This window comes from Dromaius novaehollandiae, chromosome Z (genome assembly GCF_036370855.1).
Source record: "Dromaius novaehollandiae isolate bDroNov1 chromosome Z, bDroNov1.hap1, whole genome shotgun sequence".
NCBI classification, from domain to species: Eukaryota; Metazoa; Chordata; class Aves; order Casuariiformes; family Dromaiidae; genus Dromaius; species Dromaius novaehollandiae.
In genome coordinates this window covers 17,452,355-17,478,283 of record NC_088132.1, presented here as the reverse complement: position 1 = coordinate 17,478,283, position 25,929 = coordinate 17,452,355, and the positions used below count along the sequence as shown (strand labels likewise).

Sequence of the window (25,929 nt, the reverse complement as noted above, 5' to 3'; positions counted from 1 at the left end):
AAGAAATTACAATTCGGTGGGTCACCTGACTTTATTTTCTTTCTTCTGAAAAGCTATTTATCAGAGCCTTTCGGCCTCTGCAAAATACCAAATTTATCACCAGTGATTATTTTAGACAGGGCCAAACTGTGATGTAAGAAACGATATGAAATGATTTGTGTTTATCCTTCTGGTCACTACAAAGTTATCAAAGAACTAGAATAACAAATACAACTTGAACCAATTTTGCCTAACTCAGAGCCTTCCCTTCTTAGATTTACTGGAGCAAATAGTCCATTTACCAGACGTTTCCACATCTGCTTTATTCATCTGCACTCTTTTGATATCTGTGCAAAAAGTCAACAACTAATCTTCTTACACGTAAAATTAAAATGGAGTATTAAAAAAAAAATCATTCAGTTAGCTGATTGTCAGCATTCTTATTTACAACTACATCAATTCTAGCTTGCTTTCAAAAGTTCTAAACTATCAACTGCTTTTTTCTTCAAAAGAATCACAATACCTTACATATCAATACAGCCCTGTTCTGATTATCTGGTTAGTTCTTCAGTTTTTCTACCATAAATTCTTGTTTTCAGGTATTTCTAATTAGAGCCAAAATAGATCACAGAAAGCAAGGCAAAATAGTTTAAATAATATTTAAAGTAACCATGTATAAATAATGCAAAAGGTAAAAATAAAGCAAAGCAAACCAAGAAGTCTGCATTATGAATTGCCTGGCAGATACCTGTGCCTCAAAACTGGCCTGGAGAGCTGAAGACACTGAACTAGTGAGTTCACAGAAATATTTTACTATTTTTACACTTTTAACATGAACATTTGAAGATTGTTCATGCAGAAGATATAAATTCATTATTGTTCAATAAAAAGCAGCCTCATTAATACTTGCAAATTGTCTAGTGCACCTTGATAATAACTTAAACACAATGTTCAGTCCTTTGTTTTGTATGGTATTTTCTTGGTCAGTAGGACATTGGAGAAAGAGAGAAGAAGAAAGTAGCACAATTTTTAGTTTACGCTAGTGACGGAGACCCACCGTGCATTATTTAACTGAAGTAAAGGAGGAGATGAATAAATCTGGCAAATAACCAAGTACACTGCTTTTACACAAGACTTCTACACAACACTTGTATTAATTATTTTGAGAATGCTTAACCATACATGAGTTTGAAAAATAATCATGGCCACAGGCCTGACAAATACACAAACATGTGCCTGTACAGAAAAACAGAAAAAGTAATTTGGAGAGGAAAATTCTTTTACTCTACGTTACCTTTCGCACCCATGCATCTCAACAGGAATTGTCATAACTGCAGGTAGAACGATAATGCAACTTGCAGAGCTGCTTGCTGCTATGATTTTATCGTGAATCATAATAAGACCCATCAATCAGCCAATCCCAAATGGACTCAGAGGATATAAAACAACCAAAAATGGCATACCCCCCAAAATCCTTTCACTTCAGGACACTACAACTGTTCTAGATTTCCTTCTATCTTGTCAACATATATATAATTTTGCTTCCAAAAATAACAGTACGGTCTGATTAGATCAGCATTTTCATGCTGTCTAGTATGACGGAATGGACATAGTACCACTGTCTTAGCAATATCAGAAAGGAAAAAAAAAACCTTCCCATCTGTGAGTCAACAGTAGTTCAGTCCTTCTGACTGAACTCAAGCAAGAGAAGTACTAATACAAGTTCAAAACTTGGTGTCTGAGGCTGCCACTTAGGCAGGTTTCTGTTTTGCACAAATATTAGCAAAATACTTCTGTGAACTCACTGGTTCAGTACCTTCAGCTCTTCAGGCCAGTGTTGAGCCACAGGCATCTGCCAGACAACTAGCTCCACAACCTCACTTTCTGATCACCTGCTCTCCTCTTCAGTATTTCCAGAAACCATTTACATTACTTCTCCTTTATATGCATAGACACGGAAATGAATCACATCTTTATCACTGTACCTTTATAAATAAATGAATGTATGCCACTTTTGGTTCCCAATAATCTTACAACTCTCTTATCTAACTGCTAATATTACCACTAAAAAGAAAAAAGAAATTAAGCTATAATAATAACCTTTAAAAGGTCATTGAACAACATAGCATTCATGTTTTGAGTTGGACATAACACGAGTCTTTAATTCTTGATTCTTTTCAAAATATACAGCACTAAAAGCTGGCAACTACCTTGCTAAAAAATTATTAAGTTTGAGACGGTGCGCACTCTTCAATGCACCACAGGCACCAGCAACATAGCAAAGCAACATGGTAAGTCACAGGACGGAGAGGGAAAAATAGAAATACTTCACACTTTAGCCATCATCCCTGCTGTTTCAGAAACTAGTACTAACAGTACCTCAAGTAATAAGAAGCAAAGAAGCACCTACAACATTTCAGGAATACATGAGCATGGATTTGCTAAAATATATACTTAACCTACCCTCATAAAGAAAAATGAGGTTATGGTCTGATTTTGATTTAACAAATGTATATAATGTCAATTTAATTAGCACGAATTTTCTTCACAGTCATTTTGTGACTAGCTGTGGAAGGTAAAACAAGATTATTGAATTATAATTATAAATAAAAATCTAAATGAACTGCAGTGGTATAATCAATAAAAATTACATTATTTAAATTAAGCAAAATTTAATTAAAGGCATTCACATTAATTTTATTGTCTTTGGATTCAAAGCTTTCTAATTCAAACTGTTTTATAACAAATTTTACAAGCAGCAAAGCAGTCAATAAAATTTCACATTATTCTAAATTAGCAATTATGTTAGTCACATTATTTTTATGAAACAAAATACAGATTCTGTTCCACGCTGGAATTCAGCAACAGAAACACTAAATGATAAAACTACTTCAGACTCCAGGCTGATTCTGTGCAAATGCTCTGTACTGCTACTGCCCATTTGGTTATGGTGACCCATGTTACACCAAGCTACTGAATGATTCTACCTCTTTCCTCTTGCAAGATACGCACTATTTGACAGAAGATATCTCTCACAGAAAATATGAATCTGCCTACAAATATACATGTAGCATTCTTCATAAATGCTGCAGAGCCCAAAAGCACCAGGATACCCATTGCAAGTCATGATTAAGACTAAATTTCTGTCTGAAATTAAACAAAAATTATTGCTTGATTTTTAGAGATATTATTATAGCTGTCTGTGATAGGCCATAGAGAATTATGATAGCACTGGACCTGAAAGTGCTCAGCACCTCCCAAAAGTCAGAACTAAAAATATAAGTTTGGTTATCTGTGGAAGCTTGTCAGAATACATTTATGTCAAACTACCTTAGAAAACACAAACACAGACAGACAGACACACACACACAAAATTTGCATTACAAAGTTAGCGTTTAGTTTACGTACGTGAAAAATGTTGCAAGGACAGACTTTCTGGTATTTATTTATGTATTCCACTCCACGCGAACATAAGAAATTCACAAGCATAACATTTTTTAAAATTTTATTCATCTAAAAGAACCCTTTGAATAAGTTCTAACTGTTCTACAGTTAGCTTAAAAATCTTACAATTTTGAATATTTTTCCAATATTGCAAATGACATTTTTCTGAAAAGTTCTACAAAAAGTTTTTTTCCTAGACAGTATAAAACTTACATTGCATAATTTTGTTTACAGATTTCTGAATTGAATGGATTTGGACAAAAATGCTCTCTACATAGAGATTTAGAGCAGGCAAGAACAGAAATTGTCACACGAGAACCACAACACGAAAACATCAAGGGGCAGTTACTTTTAAGAAATCTGACCAGCTGGGATTGCAAGATCAAGCAGCTAACAAATTAGTCTGTCAATACCACGGAAAGGAAGGGGGAATGCCTAACTCAACTATCGCAAGGAAGTTTCAGCCTCAGCCACAGAAGGACCATGAAAGGCTTCACTTCTTTCCAGGCAGACAACACTGTACTGCGCAACATACGCAAAATGTCACAAACCTTTCTCAAAACAATCCATTTCTCAAAACTTTTAGAACTGATAGGTTGCTGATCTTAAGAAACAAACCTTGAGGTGTTTTTATTTAAAAAAATATACATATGCACATGCAACACTGCCACTGGCTAACTGATTAAAAGTTTGCAGATTTGTCCCCCCTGCTGCAACACATAGTGTAGTATTATATTTCAAAGGCCCAAGAGCTATACTACATAGTTGTAAAGACAAACATTTCTTAAATTCCTCCTCTCAGTGATCTGGGCATCAGGAAGTCACAGATGTTATAAATGGTCTTCCCCTTTTTTACTCTTAGAGACCCTGTTTTTGTCTGAATCAAGGGTGAATGTGAGGGAACAGGGGAAAAATATGGCAAAGCAAGCCATCTGCTTGTTCTGCTGCTAACGCTGTAGTTATTATAACTAAAGATGCTTTGCTGAAAGCCTCTAAGTTACAGATTGTACATTAGTGCTTTATCCACATTTATTAATACCAACTCATTTTTTTATATAATTTACAATTGACCTATTCCTCCCACCTCTATTCTGATCCCTTACGCACAAAAAATTAGAATATACAATATTCTAAATACAACAATTTGCTTACAAGACACCAGTGCTCTAAACCATCTCTTCTACAAGATAATTAGAGCTCCTGAACAGAAGAGCTATAAAACTATCCTGTTTTCAAAACGCTATCAAGGCTTCCTTTTCCACTCAATAAAGTTATTTATGAGTGCTTATTGATGAATGACTCTTCTTGTATGTGCATGACTCACTATTGTTCTATTAACATATGGCATTTCATTTTTAGGAAACATATAACGGGGAACTGATTGATAATAATTGATAATAGCTGGCAAAATAGTTAGATATCTGTCACACATGAAAGGAAAAAAATTCCAGCAGAATACTTAAATCTTTGACTGTCTAAGTAGTAACCAAAATCTGTAAAACTAATATAATCACTATAATGATCAAGACATTGTTGCCACTTACAAATAAGCCAATGGTAATTATTTTAAAAAGAGGAAAAAAATCAGTCAGAATGCTCCTGAAACAATTTATAAACTTTAAATAATGACAAGCAAAACACATATAATTTGTATTTGCTATTGCAAAGTGCTTGCATTATGGGAAGAAAAGCCCTGTATGCTTTGAGACCTGTATTCACAGAACCTAACTCCTGGCTGCCCATATCAAACTTGCAGGACTGTTTGCTCTATAGTGAGAAAACTAACTGGCTTGTCCAGAGTTAGGCATTATCTGCTCTACCCAAATCAAGAGAACAATTCCCAGAATGCCAAGAACACTTTGTACAATACTCAACATTAACACAGCCCTCTTCCAATTAAATGGTTTCCTAAAACTTAGATTACTGTAGAGAGTGCACATTCAATTTCAGAACGCAAAGTTTGAGGAAGAAAGAGCAACAGCTCTAGAGAAATTTAGAGCAACTAAATCTCAAATTGATATACCAAAAAAGATTAAATAGATCAAATTTGGCAATTACAATTTTTGTATGATAGCACCAGTTCTCTTGCAAGCAAGCGGGGTTTGGTTATATCAAGCATAGTAACTTCTGGAGAGTCAACAAATTGGAGATTAGAAAATAAATCATAGAGGACTTGATCTATTTCCAATCAGAGATGCTTACAAAGTGCACATATTATCTGAGCTCATCCACACACTAAAGCTACAGAACCAGCAGCACTTTTTTCTAAAAACCAGAAAGAACTTCCAAACTATTTGCTGAATAAAGAATGGTGGAGGCAGCCACCACAGCCTAATCAGGGTGCACAACTGCAGAAATCATGCAAACTTATTAAGCAACTGACTTGCTTAGATACACTGCTGATTTTTTCAGCCATATTCTGAAGTCAGATTTAGAAACACTTCCATCAGTGGGGCTAACTGCAGGCAAATTCTTAGTTTAGTAAGGATTGGAAACTGTGATCCCGTGGGACCAACTAATTGTTATTCACAATAAAGTATACAAGGACTTATATACAATTATTGCTTTATTAAGGCAGCAGAGATTACATTTTGTTAACCATGCAGAATATAGATCTTTACTAACATGGGAGTCTTGATTAAAACCTGTGACAAATTAGTTGTTTCCTTCTTATCTAACCAATGTTGTACCAAAGTAACTCAAACCGTAATTCCTGTATGACATCAGAGCAAAAAGAAAATACTCTTCTTCTCACTACCTGAAAAATCAACAAAAGATTTCTTTATCCTTTTCTTATTAACTCTTTGCAATGATATTCCATTTAGGCTCTCCCATTTCAAGACATTACTGCCCATTATTGCTTATTGTCATCCTGACATAGAAACCTCCTTTTTTCAATAGAAACTGCTGAACACATGCCCAGTCACTTTCAAAATCACCCCAAGATCTTCTCCAAAGTCTGACTTTCACCATAATGCTGTTACTATTTAATAGGAAGCACGAATCAAAAGAAAGATCCTGACAAAAGCATTTTAGTAATTCCACCATCTCAAGTAACTTGTTTTGTAATCTCCCATGTAATAAGAATTTCTATGCTGTGCAGATTTGAAATCAGGTATATGTTTCTTTCACATTCTTTCCTAAGGATTACATAATAATGGTTAAAATGGTATAAATCCAGTAATTCTGAGACCCACCCCTTACTTTTGTCCAATCTGTTCCATATTGAATCTTATATCCTGATTAAAAATTAAGAGCTGATACATTAAGCCAAGTGTATCAACACTCCATCATCATCCATACAAAGAGAAAAAAGCATACAGAAAAGTATTTTGTTGCAGGGTTTTTTTTGATGAAATCCTTTCCTTTTTGATGTTAAATTTTGCAACCCAGTCTTTCTCTTGACTCATTGGAAGCATGAATCAAAACAAAAAACGAAAACAAGAAAAAAAGAAACAAAACAAAATTGCAGTATCTGAAGTAAATTTCTCCTCCACATATCTCAGATACATGCCCACAGCACTCCAATTCATATTAATGTATCAAAACATTCAGACCTCTTTCTTACACGTTTAGATTGTTCTTAATGTGGTTTGAAAAACTCACCAAACCTCAGTGTTTACTGTCCCCTTTTAAGGTATTTAACTCAATTGGAATTGGCTTAGCATCACAGATCATTCACATTGTGTAAATGACTTCTCTGAGCCGATACCACTGACACCATAGAGTGAGACCAGTATCAAGTGCAGGAGTGCTTCACCTCCCCTCTGCTGTCCCACTGAAGGCTATGTAAGTTAATTGAGGTGAAAATAATCTAAATAACTAATAATAAATAATCTAAAATAATCTAATAATCTAAATCTGAAGCTTTATCTCAATGTACAGAAAAAAAGGAAAAAGGAAAAATTCCAGAAACATCTGACTTCCAGACAATATCAGACACCAACAGAAACTGGATGGAAGCACAGAGGCAGAATGATTTGTCATATCTTGAGAACCTGCTTCCTTCTGGAGGCAGCAAATTACTATGAAATCTCTGCAACTGAAGCGCATCTCTCACTCTTCTCCCCACCTTTAATTAGTAGGCCACTTCGAGGACATTGCTTATCAGCAGTCCCCATTATTGGCCTCTAGCACCAGAAATATCTGCTACAACAGTGAAGATCTGAACTGCTTGATGATTCAAAGTCAATATGGCTGCAAGTCATAACATTTTTTATTCTTTAGGGATGCATGAGGGGTTTGGTGTGCAAGGATTTTTTTTTTTTTTAAAGGAAATTGAACCCTAACATTTAAGAAAGTAATTCTTTTGCCTATCAGGATAGGTAGCCTCCCTGTGTCAGCATACACAATATGCTAGCAGGGATAGATAATCTACTGCCTCTTTGGGTAGAAGAATGTCATTAATTTTTTGACAACTTTACTGAGTATAAATAAGAGAATACAATGACAGATAGCTCACTTCAGTTGCCTGAGCATCCAGTGCTACTTGGTCCACTTTCTGGTATCTGTGACATCTGCCCAAGCTGTAAATATCACTAAGGACTCATAAAAGACCTGCACTCCTCCGGTTTGACAGCGGAAGGCAACATATCCTAAGGTACATTAAATGTTATTAGACACCTGAGTTTCAGTAGCTGGTTCAAACCCAGACGGTCTATTTTGTGAAGCTCAAGTAAGTTTATGAAAATATTTTCTTGGTTTTAGTCTTCTTCCTTTAAAAACCTGGAATGAAAATGATCTCCTAACAGGCTGTGACATTAATATATGGATAGAAAGGTATCTAGTGACAACATTTTTTTTAGTAAATCAAAGATAATTACAATCTGCATTCTGCCGAAAAGTAAGGAAAGAAAAACTGCATTGATTTTCTCAAGATTTCATATAAATGATATTCTGAAAAGACAAGTTTATTGCAAACTATTGACTTTTTCTAGGAAATAATCACCTAATTCTTTGGTTAGAACTGCAATAAAACAAAAACTTGTAAATAACTTGGGGGCTTCCACCAAGTATTCCAACTTGGTGTATTTATTACTTTAATAAATGGAACTTCTACAATATCACTTAGAAAAATCTCAGAAAAATTGGATTCTAGCATTTCTACTCGCTTTCAGCTGCCAGAATGTACAGCAATATTTAAAATCTTATTTTAAGGAAATCTCCTCCCCTTACTTCTTATTCAAAGCTGCATAAAAAAGTATATATCTGATCACATTTACCATAATATGTTTAATACTTTTGATAGTAGGGTCTATTTGATTTGAATTTAATAAAACAATAAAGCTTGCTTGACAATCCTGTCCTAAAAACACACGTTTTACCTTAGCCACACATACTGTAGCATCACACAAGAAAAGTTAGGTCAGGCACACATAGTACACACAGGTCATACTTTTTACTTCTTGTTTGTGCTCCCATTTGTTTAAATTCACACAGTATCTCCACTAGCCTCAGCTATGCTCCTATAGGAAGACAGTCACATGTCAGAATTACATTGCAAAATCTGTCTGTTTTATATGGCTAGTCCTGTATTACACACAAATTCTAAGTAATGCTTGAGCTGCATGCCTTAGAAAGAAATTGATTCATTTTACCCCTTGATGATGTCCACCAAAAAAACAGCTATCCCAAGTGCTGCTTGCTTAAGGGGAGAAGTAAATGGGAATGCATCATTACATTTCCCCTAGGTACTCTAACAATGCCTTAGATGGCAATCACGTATATTTTTAACTTTAAGTGTAACCCTCATTTCAAAAGATATAAGTACTGCTACTTGGCTGTATTCAGGTGCTTCCTCTGAAGCTCTGCACTGAACTACGCCATAGCTTTATATTATGCATGCGTGATTATGAGGTGCCAACATTTTCACTAATTTCATGCTGCTTTACAAAGCAACAAGCTAATTTCACAAAAACATAGGTACCTATCCAAAAAATGTGATTAAGAAAGGGAACATGAGTGAATATTCTGCAGTAGTCTGTCTTTAAGAACATTCCATGACAACTATGAAACACCACTAAAAGCTAAAGGTAAACAATGATTATGAAGTGAAATGTCAAACTGTAGACTGCACGGGATTTGCTGTGAAGTGGCATACCAACATCAGGACCAGAAACAGAAAGATGTCTAATTCCTGAATCCTTGTAAGATTTCACTGGCAACCAAGTCAACAATATAAGGAGTCTAATTATGCTTTCTAGCAAGTAAAAACATTAATGTGTACATCTTAAATGATGCTGATGCTGTTGCAAACTGATACCAGACGTACCAAGAGGCAGCATTAAAGAAAAAAAAAAAAGTTACCTTGACAGGACTACATAATTCAAACTAGTAAGATGAGCTGATGAATTAATCATTCATGAGCTCACACATGTAACTATTGCTGACATTCAGTATTAAAACACTGGTCTATGAGTAGCCACATACTTTAAGCCTAGACCTTAAAGCCATTTGCCCTCATTTTTAAAAACGGGCAATTGAGTAAAATCTGTATTTTTGTTTTTAAACAGATGACTCTTAAATTTTCTTGTACAAAACCAATTCAAACTTAGTCTTCATTAAAGAAATTGTTATATCTGTAGACTGTAAGAGGTGGAAAAGTGTTTTGTGTGGTCACTTAATGTAATTTTTTCTCCAATAAAATTAAATCATACATATTGTCTCTCAGTGTATGCACTCAGATAAATATATTGCCTTCTGTAGCATGAGCTGGACATGGCTATCCTCAAAACAATGATTCTTTTTTACCCAAACAAATCAGGATAGTAAATAACTTTTCTTTCCTTTGAAAGAATCATAAGCGCTTGAGGCTGCTGCAGCACAAAAACAAAATATCTTCACAAATGTCTCCAAACACTCAAGCTGAAAATCTAAGCCAAAGTTTCATTTAACAGCCTGTCAGTTTTTTGATGTGAAGCTAATGAATGCAGTGGCAAACAAATCCATCAAACCTAACATCAAAACAACTGCACTTCATCCCACCAAAGGGAAAAATGAAATACAACCTTCAGGCCAGCACTTTGATCTAACCTATCCACAGAAAACAGGTTGCTAAGCAGCTACAATTGAAGAATATGCATGCGTAATTACTGACTTAATTTTATGAAAGGAGGCAATAATACTTAAGCAGACTGAGTCTTGAGCAGAAAAGGTTAGCAGGCTTCTCTTTTCAGGTTCTACACATCAGCTAAGTAATGAAAAGATTTCCAGCATAGAATCCTTCAACGTCTGAAAACAAACCCAGTTTCAAAAAGAGCTATAATACAAAGGAATCATTATAATTACTAGTAAAATCACCTACAGTGACTCTGTCCCTGATGTAAGGCAATATAATTTGCATACATTCGCATTGGATGAAAGTCATCAAGTGGTGCAACAAAACATACACAGCGAGCGATGAGAGCAGCATGTGAAAATGCCAGCGCCTTCTCTGAAGCTTTTGAGCGTAAGAGTATTGGGCAAGGGATGATGGAGAGCAGTAAGCGGCTGAGACAGGAAGATTCGGAAAAACAGACCGGAGGATGTGGGAACTTAAACAGCAACAGAAGGAGGATGGAAGGGAGGAAACTAAAATAATCACAGTGAGTGAAAAAGAACAGAGCCTTGAGCGAGTCTGGTCACATCACCAGTCTCCTGGATGTTTTGTATACAGACCCTGCTTCTGAACTCAGTCCCCTGCTCTGAGCACTTCATTCTCCCATATCCATTGAGATTAGGTGGACCATGCGGCCCAGAAAGGGACCTCTGCATGAAGTCCAAGGAAGTCCATTTGGAGGGGGATCCCCCGTAAAAAGGAAATAATTGATCTGCATCCAAGTTTTTCAAATGACCACTTATGAACAGCAGCAAAGGAAAAAAGAAGTGACAGGAAAAAAAACTGCCTGTATACAAAAGCATAGGATTTTCTTTGAAGTTTCAATCTCTTTCCAGTTCTTATTGTCAAACTACAAGGGGTAAAATTCACTGATCCTATCCACAGAAGATGTCTTCTAGAGAGAAGATGAGGATCATCTGAGGATCTGAGAACCCAGATTTTGGCACCTGTAAATGAGGGGTTTGGCGCTGTAAAACTCATATGAGGGAAGCACTAGCATTCATTAATAATAACATTTACAAGAACAAAAAAATCACTTTAAAATGCATTTATCAAATTAAAATGCATATATCAAAAAGACCATTCAAAGAACAGTAACAGTCAGAATCAACACCCATTCACAGCAGTGTCTTAGGAACATGCTACATACTGAGTACCACACCAAATTCCTGAATCAATGTTATAGTTGCAGTATATATGGGAAGATGACCCAGTTTGCAAATTAAGACTCATCTGATCCCAGATTTAAACCTTCATACCCGATGACGCACAACGAATATTAGAATTTGAAAGCTAAACACATATAAAGCATGATGAAATGTAGAGATGCAAGACTAAGTGATACTGAGACATGCAGGACACCACAAGTTAAGCACACAGAGAACTTTTTCATGAAGATTGGAAGGGGATAAATATATTGATAAATAAAACACATTTTAATAAATTGTTCTGCACAATATGCCTGGAAACTGATACTTAAGATCAGTAACTGGAAATGACAATCCCTCATCTTAACCTTTGTGTGCTAAACAAAAAGATCTCTGAGGGTGAAAACTAAAGGAGATTTTAACACAGATGAGATTTTAACACAGATGCTCTACGAATTATAGGGTTTTCCTCCCCCACCCCCGCAGCTAATAAACATTAAATCTCAGCTAAAAAAACACAAGATTTTCCTCTGCTGAGAGATGTGTCTTTTATCCAATTGTTTCAGTCTTCCTCTTCATACACAGTCTGGAAGTTTCACGCAAACACTGGAATACAAGCTGAAGGTACATCGCTGCTCCCATGATTTAACTACTGCTAGTAGGTAGGGTACAACACAGGGGAAACAAGATCACGAGTTCAGCATTTTCCAAGGACAGAAAATCATTTTCAGAATTTGCATCTATAGTCTGTGCTTAACCCAATTTTCCAATACTAAGGGTCTAAATGGTCTTTGATTTAACATTTGCAATCAATTTCACTGAACCTTTAATACGATCTCATTTTATGCAGGAAAGCAGTATCATCACTTAACCTAAATATTTACTACGACTTTAATGGAAATCTTCGTACGATTACATGCCTGCTTTTTTTTCCCCCCCAAATTAATGAAGAATGAATAGTGACTGTACTTCATGATTTTTTCTTTTTCTAAAACAGATCCAGCTGTAAGCAATTAGAAACTGTTCTGTAAAAATAAATGTGTTGCCGTAGGGAGACAAATAATTAGCCATCAACATGCAATATTCTCTTAGGAGAATGCAGCAATGAACTGACCTAGATATTACTGCATTTTGCTGACACAAGCAATTTCTCCACTACAATGCAGAGCAACCAGGAGATCCAAAGTATTTTTTTCAATTAAAATTCTTGTACATGCTATATATAGGAAGAAAAGGTAAGTTAAATACAACATTAGCACTCTAAAGAATGACAAATGGGAATGTAAAGTTGTTTGATTTGTTGGTGAAATCATGGTGTTACCAGAGTAGCAAAAAAACAAAAAGACAAAAAACAAAAACAAAGTAGAATATCAGCATCCTCCGGGTACATAGTTTCTTTCCTTTTTAATTAATAACTTCAGGAAACTTTCTGAAGTTGTGTTTCTTATGTTTTCCTAGAGAAACACCATAACCAAGAAACAGAATACCCAGTTTGCAGTAACTCTGGTTAATTGTTTACGCTTTCAAAGCATCACACAATCACAGTTGAAGAACAGACAGCCACGTACAATGCTTTCTCGACGTTCAGCTTGCTTACCATATTTTCAAGGCATAAACAAATATAAGGAAGTATTATGTAGAATTATTTCACGACCTTTCTGTTAGTCTCTCTTCTTGAAAGCCAGTAAAAGTTTTTTTAAAAAAATCCAACTATTACCACTTCCTTGCATGCTCTTTTTATTTAAAAAGAGAAAAATATATATACTTTAATTCCCGTGTGCTTTTTGTAATAAATAATAAAAAATAAGTAAGTAACATTAAGCACTTAGACCACTCTCCAAAGAAACTGGAGTTCACATATGACTGTGGTATCTAAGATTTCTCCATACAGGGAAGCTCTAATCATTATTGATTTGGCTGCCACTTTGAAACTTTCAAACATTTAAACTAAAGTGCAGACACCACATACCTAGTTTAAGTTCTTATACTATATATGTACACAATACTGCTCTATGTGTATTATCACATAGCACAGAAGTTAGTGTCCTGTGATGAAAGTTATATCCACATACTAGACTTCTAAATAAGTAAAACTACATTTAAAGCATATAAAACACAACTACCTAGTTAAAAAATTCTTTAGCTTTGACAAATTATCTTCTAATTCCTTCGAATTTGATCCTGACTCTAAATTTATGGTATAATACAGTAACCGAGAGACCATACTGGAGGCATAAAAAACATGATAGTTCTTTTCTGGGGCAGCTACATAGAAAAAGGTATACTGTGATTTTTAAAACATGAGAAGTATGAAGCCTATACACTGAAAGTGATGCAGAGGAAGGCATCACCAGCTAAGCCTCGCTACACGCAGTGATAAAACTTGCCATTCCTGAGGTCTGACTGAATCAATTTTAGAGCTGTAACAAATCCACAGCTTTTAAAATTCAGGAGAGTTTTACCTGCTACAATAAACTCAGCAATGCATCCATGCCCATTTTTCTCTCAGACTTGTTTAACTGTACTGTTACTACTGAAAGTCTGAATTATTAAATACATAGATGTTTTTAATTGACTTTACAGTCAATGCCTTATCAGTTGGCTATTATAAAAGCAAGTTTTCCATTAAAAGTGAAGACCAACCAGACATCAATGCATACTGGTATCTTCATTATCTTCACACACCAATTGGAAAAAAAATTTGTAAATAATGTGGTTTTTTTCCACATCTTTTACCTTTTGAAAAATACTCATTCTCATTAACAACAATAATTGATAGTGCCTAGAATCATAAATTTCTAGCATTTGAGAACTTGGTAGTAGTTCTTAGTATTCTTAGTATTTCAGATACTTTCCAGTATTTGAGAACATGGTCTTCCAACCCTAAGTGTTTAATGAGGGCTTTCTACAGTTACATCACTGTTAAACTTGCACATCCGGTTTTGCACTCTAGTCCACGTCATCTTATTAGCTAATATAATATACTAAACAAGCCATTATGTTTTCCTCAGTAGCGATCATTTCAATGCAGAAAATGCCTTCACATTAAATACTTTTGGAAGCATATTAACCAAAGCTTACATAAGACATAATTCTGAGAAAAACCATGTAATACTGAAACAATCCTTTCCTGAACAAATTGCGTACTTACTTGCTTCTGTATATGACGTTCTCTATATGAAAAGAAGCCAAAAACATATGCGGCATAACGAAATTTCAGTCTAAAGTAGCTTCAATACTCAACTTTAGTAAAATACAGTCATGGTTTTATAACCTGAAAAGTATCTACTTGGGGTTCAGAGTTATTATATCATCATATACTATAAGCTATCTGATAACTTTAAAGATTAATTGGTTTTTTTTAGGTAAGATTTTCTTAGGCATTAGTTCTGCAATGTGACTTACCAATTTTGCTGCTTTTCCATAATCAATCCAACGAATTGTGGCAAAGTTTGTTGATTCTGCACAGTTAAAGCCATGGTTAAATCCTGCATGGTATCCATATGGGAAAGTGATCATAAATTCCCCTGCCTCTTGTGTAATCTACAGCATAAAAACAAACAAAATGAAAAAAAAAAAAAAAAAAAAGAAAGTGAACCACATTGCAGAAGGAGTTCTGCTCCTGAAGAAATGAAAACTATGCTTTCCTTTGCAATTACATAAAAATAAATAAAGATTTTTCCCCTAGCATGCAGTTGAGATTTAACGCATGCAGAAATAATATATTTGAGAAAATGTTATTGACTATAATTTGGAATAATAAAATTTGGCTTCTCAGTATAACCATACATATCACTTTACAAATTCAGAAAGTACTTTCAATGAAGCAAATCTAGCAGCATTCATTGCTAATAAAACCTGGAAAGGACCAGGAGACTGTGCAAAAGCTATACCAATCTTCTTGATTGAGAGGAAGCAGAGGTAGAGTGAACCAAATGCCCATGGTTATCAACCCTAAATACTGGTGCATATTAATTGCTGAAGAAATTATTCTGTTCACCATCCTGAAGATGTTTCTCTAGAAGGGCACCAGAATTAGTCAACTGTTCCTGGAGAGGCTGAAGAGATCTTATTCCTATCCCTCTCTCCCGTACTCACATATTTCAAAAAAAAAAGTCTGAAGACCTGTGACTGAGTGATTCATTTGGCTTTAAAGTTACTTATTATTGATGATCAAGCATAAAAAAGTAGGAGGAACCCTAAGTAAGTTAATGAGCCTCGGCAGTTAGAGAAAACATGGTTTTCATGCCAAAGGAAACACATTATAAGCAAAACAGTGAAACACAATACATTGGGAGCCCTGAAGCAATATTTTCAAGTCATTTAGGATAGGGAAGGAGGAAGAATTACTGTAACTGCACTGCACCACTTCTTCAGCCTTACAGCTACTAACAGGGCAGGGAATTCTTGCATTGTAAAAACTATGCAGAATTTCCCAACTTTAAGCAAATAAAATCCTGCTTTTACATTACATTAAAATGAATTTTATTCTGCCTCAATGATTCCCTCTTTTTTTTTAAGCACAATTTGAGAGCAGATGGATTCTAGTACAATCTATGACCAGAGTTTGAATATGGAAAGCACTGAGGGATCTGGAAGAAGATTCCCAGAGAGGAAAAACTTGACTACACTTAAGCTCTTGGCACCGCATTACAAAATAAGCAAGGATATTTCCAAAGGAACACTCTGTTGTTTACAAACACAGTGAAGATCATATTCAAATAAAAGAAGTCACAGGCCACTCTCTCAACAATTACAGAAAAGGAAACATAAAAAAGAAAAAAAAGCCACCGCAACAGATAGTTATGTTCTGTATAGCTTAAACAGAATTAAATTCCTAAGCACCTATCAAAATCAGATATTAGACAAAAACAAGTTTCTAGAGCACATTACAAAAAACACAGGGGTAAAACACACCAAAGATCAGCCAAGATACTCTCTTTCAAAAGAGAAAGACTCATCTTACTGTGCTAGCACAGACTGGTGCTCTCTTCTACACATGAAAAGGACAACAAGCATTTCTTGTCACCCACTAATACTCTCACCACTCAGGGACAGTTTTAAAGTCATGCCACCAAAGACTACGTCAAGGACAAACTGGTCAAAGACCAGCAATGACACAACCACACTGTCTTTTCAGCCGTTTGAAGGAGTTAACAAACAAGACGATTCTGAAGTAGAGAGTATAATGTACATTTTAAGAATGTACTTACTGATTATTGGAAAATAAGGAGAATTCATAGAGATGAGACAGATTTTTCTTTTAATTGTATGACAATGCTTTGCATAAGCAATCCAGTAAGAAAGAAATTGGAAGGACAAAGAACACACTTTTATGGAAATATATTTATGATTTTAAAGAGTAAAAATGAAAATTTAAACAACCAAATTAAATCTCGCAATTCCATACATTTTTCTTACTAAATTTTCACGCCTTAAACCTCATCTTCTTACTGCCATAGTAGTTTTACACATTCCCACTTTTGAACCCCCCCTTTCCTCTCCCTCAAAATTCTCACCTTAAAGTCATATGAATTGTGCTTAATGCAAGTAGAAATATACAGGGTTAGTGATTCACATATTTAGGTAAATTTTGGATATTATTAAGGAAGGATGGAGAGAGAGAAAAAAGAAAAATATCATTAGCAGAATAAAAGAAGAACAAAATACAGAATTAGAAAAATTTACATTTGCACTTCATACAAACTTGATTTTGTGTGGGTCGTATGTGGTATACACACAAACTCATACAGGTACATGTATTATAACTGTTACTGTAGTTCTCAAACAATTTCTGTGGGAATGTATAAGAAAGATTATTCTCAATGCCAGCAATTCCCAAATTTATCTCAATACACCCTCCCACCGATGACAGTATAGCAGGTGTTCTATTGCAGCAAGCAGCAGTTCAGCTGTCACCTGGCAGGCGTAGGCTGTCTTATCAGCATTCAGCACGTTTCCACCTCTATCACTTCAAGACATGAGAGATCACAGCCTGGTTCTCTCTATTCACTTTCTCGCTAAATGCCATTAATTACAATTACACTTGGGTACAGTCTGCCTCCTCCCCCTAACACTAGGTGACAGAACTAAACTTAACTATTCCTAGCACTCCTTTTCAAAATTAGAATACAGGAAAATCCAAGACACTGAAATAAAGCCATCAGCTCAGAGGGGTGGTAGTGAAAACAAATATGTCAGCATTCAGCGAGATGCTGCTGTTTATACTTCAACCAATGAAACTGTTCAGATTAACATTCAGTAAATCCAAAACTATAAATCCAATTTGGAAGATGTTATATGACACTTCATGATGAAGTACAAGGCTATGAAGAGAGTAGTTACTTATATATTACAAAAACTGAACTCCTCAACTGCATTTCCATATGATAATATATCATTCAGAAAACAAACTACTTTTTATGTGAGTAAAAGCTTTCTTTCCAAGGCAGGCAGTCTCATTCCAGCTGCCTACATTTTACACTTAGCTTGATTTAAGCACGAAGATTTAAGCAACCTTCCAAGAGACATACAACAAATCAATGGCTCCATTCCACAGAAGTCTACCTTACTCCTGGCTTCTTTGCTTTTATTATAAAGATGTACTTCTCACAAGCTTCTTCCAATCAAGTAACCTTTATAAATTTGCATCCACTTAGTTTCACTGAAAGCATAAAACATAACTGGCTCTACTACTTGGCGCTTTTTTTTTTTTTAACCAACAATAACACTATTGATAATTACTGTTGTTGTAGGCATTGATTATTGGTGTGTAGGTTCTTGCATGCTTTTCAATATGCTATGCAATACTATTTTTAAGAGTTTTGAGAACCTCTTACATTGTTGATAAATTGCTATGGTAAATCCCTTTAAAGACACAATCTATCTCCAATTGTATTTACTTCTTCAATAATGTATACACTTCAGGTGAGAGTACTTAGGTTATAAAGTACAACATATCATAAGACCATCCTGTAAATTTTAAGATTACAGTTTTTATTGCTGATAGCATTATACATGGGAAAATATTGCCTTAAAATATTATTTCTATGGGCTACGTTTCGTGCTATTACATAAATCTCAACTAAAACAGGTGAAGAGCACCACCTTAGTCTATATTCTAGGCAGGGAAAGTGAGAAGCTGAGCTTATATACAAAGATCCTCATGGTACCTATAAATAAAATACCTCATATGAAAACAGAAACTACAACAATAAACAAGGAGTGTGGCAAGAATGGTTTATAGGATTATTTTGCAAGGGGAACAGAGTTAGAACAAGTACATATTGCCTGGTTCTTCTGAACACCTTAAAACAGTCCAGACAGCGGGAAAACAAGAATCGTAATTGAATAGTGATGAGAAGGCTTTTAAAAACTCAGTATAACAAACAGATGTTCAGGCAGGGAACTTTCTGAATGAAGCTCTACACTTCTGTGTAAGCTCGCAAAGCTGTTGAATTTAGAAATTTAGAATTTACAAATCTGTTCAAGATACAGAACGCGGATGCTTAAAAAAAGTGATACAGCAAAAGTGCTTTTACTAGCTAGCATCTACATGAAGTCCAAAGTTATTCACAAGTGAAAACATTCTAAGTGGAGAAGAATAAGGCAGAAAATCTTTCAGGGAAGGAGACTTAAAAGTCTTCTCAAAACAGACGTTAAAGTACACTTAGAAGCTTTTGAAAGCAGATATGTATTACATTCATCCACAAAGAGAGACAAAATTGTTCTTCCCACTTTCTGTTTACACATAAAGTTCACATTAACCACCCATTCTGAACCTGCCGCTACCTAGCAGCATTAAAAAAAATTCACCAGTTTTGTAATAAGTTACAGCCTTAAAAATATATTTTACATTAAATAATATTTCTTTCAGTTTTATTCTACTCTGTAAATATTCTCAAACTTTTTAGATAATACTATCAATAAAGTCACACTGAACTTCATCAGAACAGCAATATGCAAACAGGGACAAATGAACATTCATTTCAAAATATCAAATATAAAAATTTAATAATAGAAAGGGTTTAAATCAACACAGAATCCCATACAAGCTTGCATGGAAATAAAATAGAAATAAAAATACATTGCTGATGTCTTAAAAGCACAGAAACTTTCAGGGTTCAAATTATGACACCTCCAAGTATCTTCTACTAGAAAATTCCAGACTAAACCACTTAAAAGCCATAATACTATAAGCACTTGTTTTAACCTTGTCAGGAAGACAGCACCTAAATAAAAAATAATAATTTTGCTTCATCTTTATTATAAACAATCTTTATAGTACACGCAATCTAATTCAATGCATGAATGCACTGTTTAAAAACAAACACTAATGTACCTTGTCAAAAGGAATTCCATACTTTTTCAATATTGAGGGAGAAATCAAGGTCATCTTGTGGCGAAGAAAAGCATCACATCCTTGAGAGCTGCTTGGGAAGAACCCTAAGAAGGTAAAATAAGCAAAATTGTGTTTCTTTTAACTAAAGCAAATAGGAAATTTTACCATTTTACAATAAATAATACTGTTGAACATCCAGTCATTGCTAGTTAGTGAAAGATATGTATAAAAAACAAACACAGCTCCTACGTGTTTTCAGCTCTTTTTTCCTCTAATTTAAAAAAAATGTAACATAATTTAAAATTTGGACATGTAATTTTGAGCATCCTTTCTTTCCTTTCCAAAAATGTTTTGTTCTATGTATTTCCAAGTTTAATGATCATCCTGCAATGCCTGGACATATCTCCTGCACATATGAAAAATCAACATTAATATTTAAATTTAGAAGCATCCCAAAAGAATCTGATTTACTTAGCACCTCCAGGCCACCTGCATAGCACACAAACATATCCATCTACCTGGAAAAGGACAGAAAGTATAGCAATCTTATTTCTCTCTATTCCCCAGATTTCATAGAAACACCTGGTGCGTTTCTAAGCAAGTATTTTTCACTTCTTTGCATCTTGTTCTGATTTGTATGAACAAAGATTGCTATTCAGGTTTCAGCCTTCATCATTATTTATGTAGCAATCCACTAACCCTGATTAGTTCATTTCATAATGATACAATGCAGTTGATCAGCATACAGAAATCAATGAGTGAGGGCTACTCATACCAGCTGTTAATTGGGCCATGTGTTGCTCTAGTGAGCTTCCCTCATGGCATCACTAATAAAAGATAGCATAAGGAGACTCCACCTCTTATTTCCAACACTCATTATCCTCTTCCATGTGGGAAAAACACAACTACGCGGGACTTGATTCTGCACAAACTTCAGGATTCCCTTTCTCAAACAGGAATAACACCAACATGGAAAAATAAGCAGGTGTCACTGTACTCCAGTATCTGGCCCTCTAACTGGGACTCCAGGACCACAGCAGCCACAGTTCACATCAGCAAACCAGTCCTGCCCTCTCCAAAATGAAAGCACCAGGTTCTTCGACCTAACTATATCACAGAAAGAAAATATTATGCAACAATAAGGAAAACAGGGAAAGACAAGAAGGACAAAGAGGGGAAAGGCTTCCAGAACGCAGTTAATTCAGCCCTTCCAGACTTCCTATAGCAAGACTCTCAAAAGCTGAAAGCACAATTTCTGCAAATGATAAAACAAAGGAAAAGAAGGGCATAGTAGTTAATGACGGCAAGATGCTCCAGAAAAGCCCAGAAGATTGAAACACTGAAGGAGTATGGTGAGAGCCATCTAGCCACCTACATTTCCCTGAATATGTGCTCCCAATCCCTCTCCTACTCAAATACAGGTATATTCCCCCCTCTCAGATGAATACAAGTCTCTTGCTGGAGCACAGAGGAATACCTGTTATGTTAAAAGGTAACATAACAAATACACAAGAGCCTTACAAAGTTACACTAGTAACAGACCAACAGAAGCATGCCGATAGTAAAAAGGACCAGTTAACTCAATAAACAGCAACAATGAGAAAGTTTTTATTATATTTATTATAAAGACTAATTATTATTTATCTTCACCTGGGGGGAGGGGGATTAGTATTTATCACTACCAAAAACCACCAGGAGATGTACTAGGAATAACTGAAATCCATATACTTAACAGTCGTGGAAAATATGTAGTTTTAATGTATCAAGGATACAACATTTGAAAATAAACCATTTTTCTCCAGTTCAACCTCATTTTATTTATTTATTGCACTTCTTTATATAGAGTATATTTTGCAATGTTACCAAGACTTACTGCTCTTAACAGTTCACTGCACTGTATATGTCATTTATTTTCCAGAGATTTCTGAACACTTTGCAAAGATTGGCAGGTTACTGCCAAAAGTAGTATAATAAAGTAATTGTTTTAAAAATATATCCTAATTTTCAGAAAGCATAATTGAGGCAGAAAGAAGTTCGCTATCTGTAATAGCTTCATAGGAAAAAAGTAAGCACAACAAAAAGCTGAACCAGGAAGTCCTGGTTCCTTGTCTTAGTCTTTAAGATCACACTGTTAGGTATACAGAATTTCACCACTGCCCTCTCTTAAAACACATGCATTTTTGCGTGTGTGTGTGTGTGTGTGTGTGTGTGTGTGTGTGTGTGTGTGTGTGTGTGTGTGTGTGTGTGTGTGTGTGTGTGTGTGTGTGTGTGTGTGTGTGTAAGTGTAAAACAAGGATGAAATTAAGATTTGTAACTAGAGAAATGAGAGTTAGCATGACTACTAAAAAGAGTGGAGTAAAAGAGGTTGATATATTGCATTCTGACAAGATTAGAATAGAGTGTTCTTAGAAAAGATTTTTAGAATGATTACAAAATCTACATTTCACAATACAAATGTTCTGTGCAAACAATACAAATAAGTAGCTTAAACTTTAAAAATCTACAGATTTGTGCTGCATTAAATGAATTAGAATTTATATTATAATCAATGAAGAAAGCAAGGTCTGAGTCACTCTATACATAGATTTGTAATCTGGCCCCAAACTAATGCACTGACTGGTCATAAATTAATTTAAATTGGAAAACCATTGAAGGAAGATAATGTGCATTGTATTAAATATTTCATTTAGTTTGAAATTTATATTTACAATAAACCACATACAATTCAGTCCACAAAAATTATTCATTCTATCATCTGAACAAAAACACATTATGTACAAGGCAGAATATATCTTTTATAAAATGAAGGAGAGTATTTTCATGAACTCCTGTTCATGAAAGTTAAGCATAAAGTTGAGCGTCGTAATAATATTTAGAAACTTAAGTATTCCATTTGATTTCCAGAAGTACTAACCGCGCAACACAATATTTAAGGTTAACTTCTTTAAAGTAAGGCCACTTTGTAGTTTCCTAAATAGGATTTTGATTCCTATTTAGTAAAGAAATTTTAAGAAAGCTTGTGCTTCAAAAAATACTCTCAATGGATTCCCTCAAATTATTTTCAGTTGTATTATAAATCTACCTAACAATTCATAGGTAAGAAAATTCCAATATAAAGCCATTTAAGAACAACGTCTTTTTTTCCAAATACAAGGAGAACATATATAAAGTTTCTCTCTCAAGTAAAAGAACTGCCTGAGGACAAAATTAAAGTGAAGCAAACACTGTGTATAAAAAAGAAAACAAACAAACAGAAAAAAAATCCTTACTGTCCTGCATAGTAACTTGCAGTGATAGTGAAGTGGAAGAGACCAGTGAAGGTGCAACACCAGTTCTTTGTGGTTAAAAAATTTAAAAGAAAATATTTTGAGTTACTGATGTATAAAATGACATTTTATGCCTGAAGAACATAAAAGATCTTTGAGGAAGATCCAGATTGACAGACTTCCTGCAAGTGTTTGTCCACAGGGAATATATATATACAAGGATGATACCTAACCACTCTCCAAACTGAATTCTAACCATTTAGCTGCAAAAATATGGTAAATGTATAAAAGCAGTAGGAAGAAGTCACTCAAGAAAAATAAACAAACGTGACTAGAAAAATGCTATAAAAATATTGCTTAGCTGACACAAATTTAGCCACAGGACATTTAACTAAAATAAGGACTTTCTGTCATATCTTTACTGTGTCTGCACACTTGAGTTATATCCTTCTCTTGCAGATATTATGTTGTCCTTCACAGATACAGCTTCAATCTTGCATCAATATGTGCAGTTGCACATTCTGTGCCACTACAATATTTTTTGACTGTCAAAGTCTACACTTAGACACATTCAAATTTTCAGTCTCATTCACAGCATTTCTCAAAAACAATTCTCTTCAATGAACACAGGATGAAAGAAGGTAGTATCACTGTAAGAGTCTCCGTTTATAAGGACTTCTGTTCTGCCTGGGCTAACTCTAAGATCACTGGCAATACTGCACAAGCTTTTCTCTGAGCAAAGAAAAACCTTAAGCAAGAATAGGTTAGCAGATATAAAGGTATATCTGCTGGCATACTGAATAGAGTACTTCACATTACAAGTATAACAAGAGCCTTACAAACATATTAAATGTACAGACAGTAAGGAAGGAACTTTTAGGAACCCTGAAATTTAAATAAACAAAGTACAATATAATTTTCTTCTATTCCCCTTCATCAGTTTCCTATTACCTTTGAGCCATTCCAGGTCAATTCAAGACAGGCCAGCAACATAGTTCAAGACTAGAACCTCCTCAAAACCGATGCTGAAATTATTTACAGGATTACCTGTTAACACTAGTTCATTAGTAAAATCTCACATCAAAAAGAAAAATACCTGCCATGTATCCAGAATGTTCACAGCATTCAAGTTCTGTAGTAGATTCTTTTAAATGTTTTTATTAATTATGTGAAATTAAACATCCATTAACTTTAAATCATCTCTACAAAAGCAGGAATTTTGTGGTAATTCCCATGTAAAGCCAATTTCACAAATGGTCTCTTGAGATGTGGCAGACCTTCTACATTTCTTCTAGGTACTCATATTTAGCCAACTGGACCTTCCACATCCTCTTGGAAATGACTACACACAACCCAACAGGCCAACTCAAAATAACTATTTCACAGGAGGGAAAGAGCAAGTCTGGAAAGATCAGAATCAAACAGAATCAGTCTGCGCATTGACTTATGTTCATGAGAAATATACTGGTTCAAAACTTCCCCAATTGCTGATTTTCTGATATTCTCAACACCTGAAGCAGAATTAGAACCATCTCTGACATAAGAATATGATCCAAAATTTTGGCAGCCAAATGTTTGGTTATGAGCAAATAAACTGCAGGTAGAGTATATTCATCCAGGAACTGAAGGTCCCACTGAGGCTTTGTAACAGCCATATCTAGTTACAGCACAAATAACAATTGCAGACTGTGCTAACAGTCAAAAACATGCTCTCAGAAGACTCTAGCCGCATACTCTGACAGATGACACAGACCAAAATGAGATAATCTTACACAAGATATTCAATGTTGGTTTTACTAACAAAATGACATTTTTGAATGACAGTCTTAGCACCACTAGGCCAAAGATGCACCTTTTGTCAAAGCTATTCCACCTGGTTAGACTATGATGTGCCAACATAATTATTGGTTTTCTGACCCATATTCCAGATTCGACCCAAAATCTTCTTGTTTTCAGGGGAAACTGGGGGTGAAGGGCACCAAGCAGATTGCTAGCTATATCTGAGGAGGACAAGATTCACACACACACACAGGAGAGTGCTGCATTAACAGTCTTTAAGGGTAACTGAACAGGATCTGAGATAATTTTAAAATAAGTAAGTTCAGGCCAACCATTAGATAAATCATTCAGGGACGATGAACATTGCTACCCAGAAGGCTCATTTTTTTCAACCTGACAGTAGCATTCCTGAATGTCACCCACAACTATCAGATGACTGACTCTTCATGTCACAATGATGACTCCTGCAAATATAAGTAGACTGGGTTTCATTATCTGGTTGGTTAGCATTTGAGATAATTGGAACACTTATCTACACTACTAGGAATGCATTCATACTGATTTCAATTAAATTGTTCAGCTATGATCATACACGGACAAACTGAACACTTTTATTCCCAAAAGGATATCATATTTTGGCCAACAGTATTATTTTACAAACATGCATGAAAATCATCTTCTGAGAGAACTTACAGTTCGGATTCTGACCAGTGAATTAATAAGGCAATGCTGACTATCCTACACTGGCACACTGCACACTCAGTTCACACTTCACCTGAAATTTTACATTAAAGGTGCTGTATTTCTAACTTGTTTCTCAATATTAATTTAAAATGAAAATACAAAATTTAAAATATCCAGAAGAGAACATTACAA

General features: G+C 35.0%; 1 protein-coding gene across 10 annotated transcripts in view; it reads right to left on the bottom strand.

Moving 5' to 3' along the window:
• Window positions 1-25,929, bottom strand: part of KDM4C (lysine demethylase 4C) — a 255,488-nt gene that overhangs the window by 179,044 nt on the left and 50,515 nt on the right. For all 10 annotated transcript variants that reach the window (XM_064502918.1, XM_064502920.1, XM_064502917.1 and 7 more), the window contains 2 exons: window positions 20,009-20,112; window positions 15,073-15,210 (listed from right to left, as the gene is read on the bottom strand). In XM_064502918.1, the coding sequence (XP_064358988.1) occupies window positions 15,073-15,210; window positions 20,009-20,112 (242 nt within the window). The remainder of the gene's footprint in view (window positions 1-15,072; window positions 15,211-20,008; window positions 20,113-25,929) is intronic.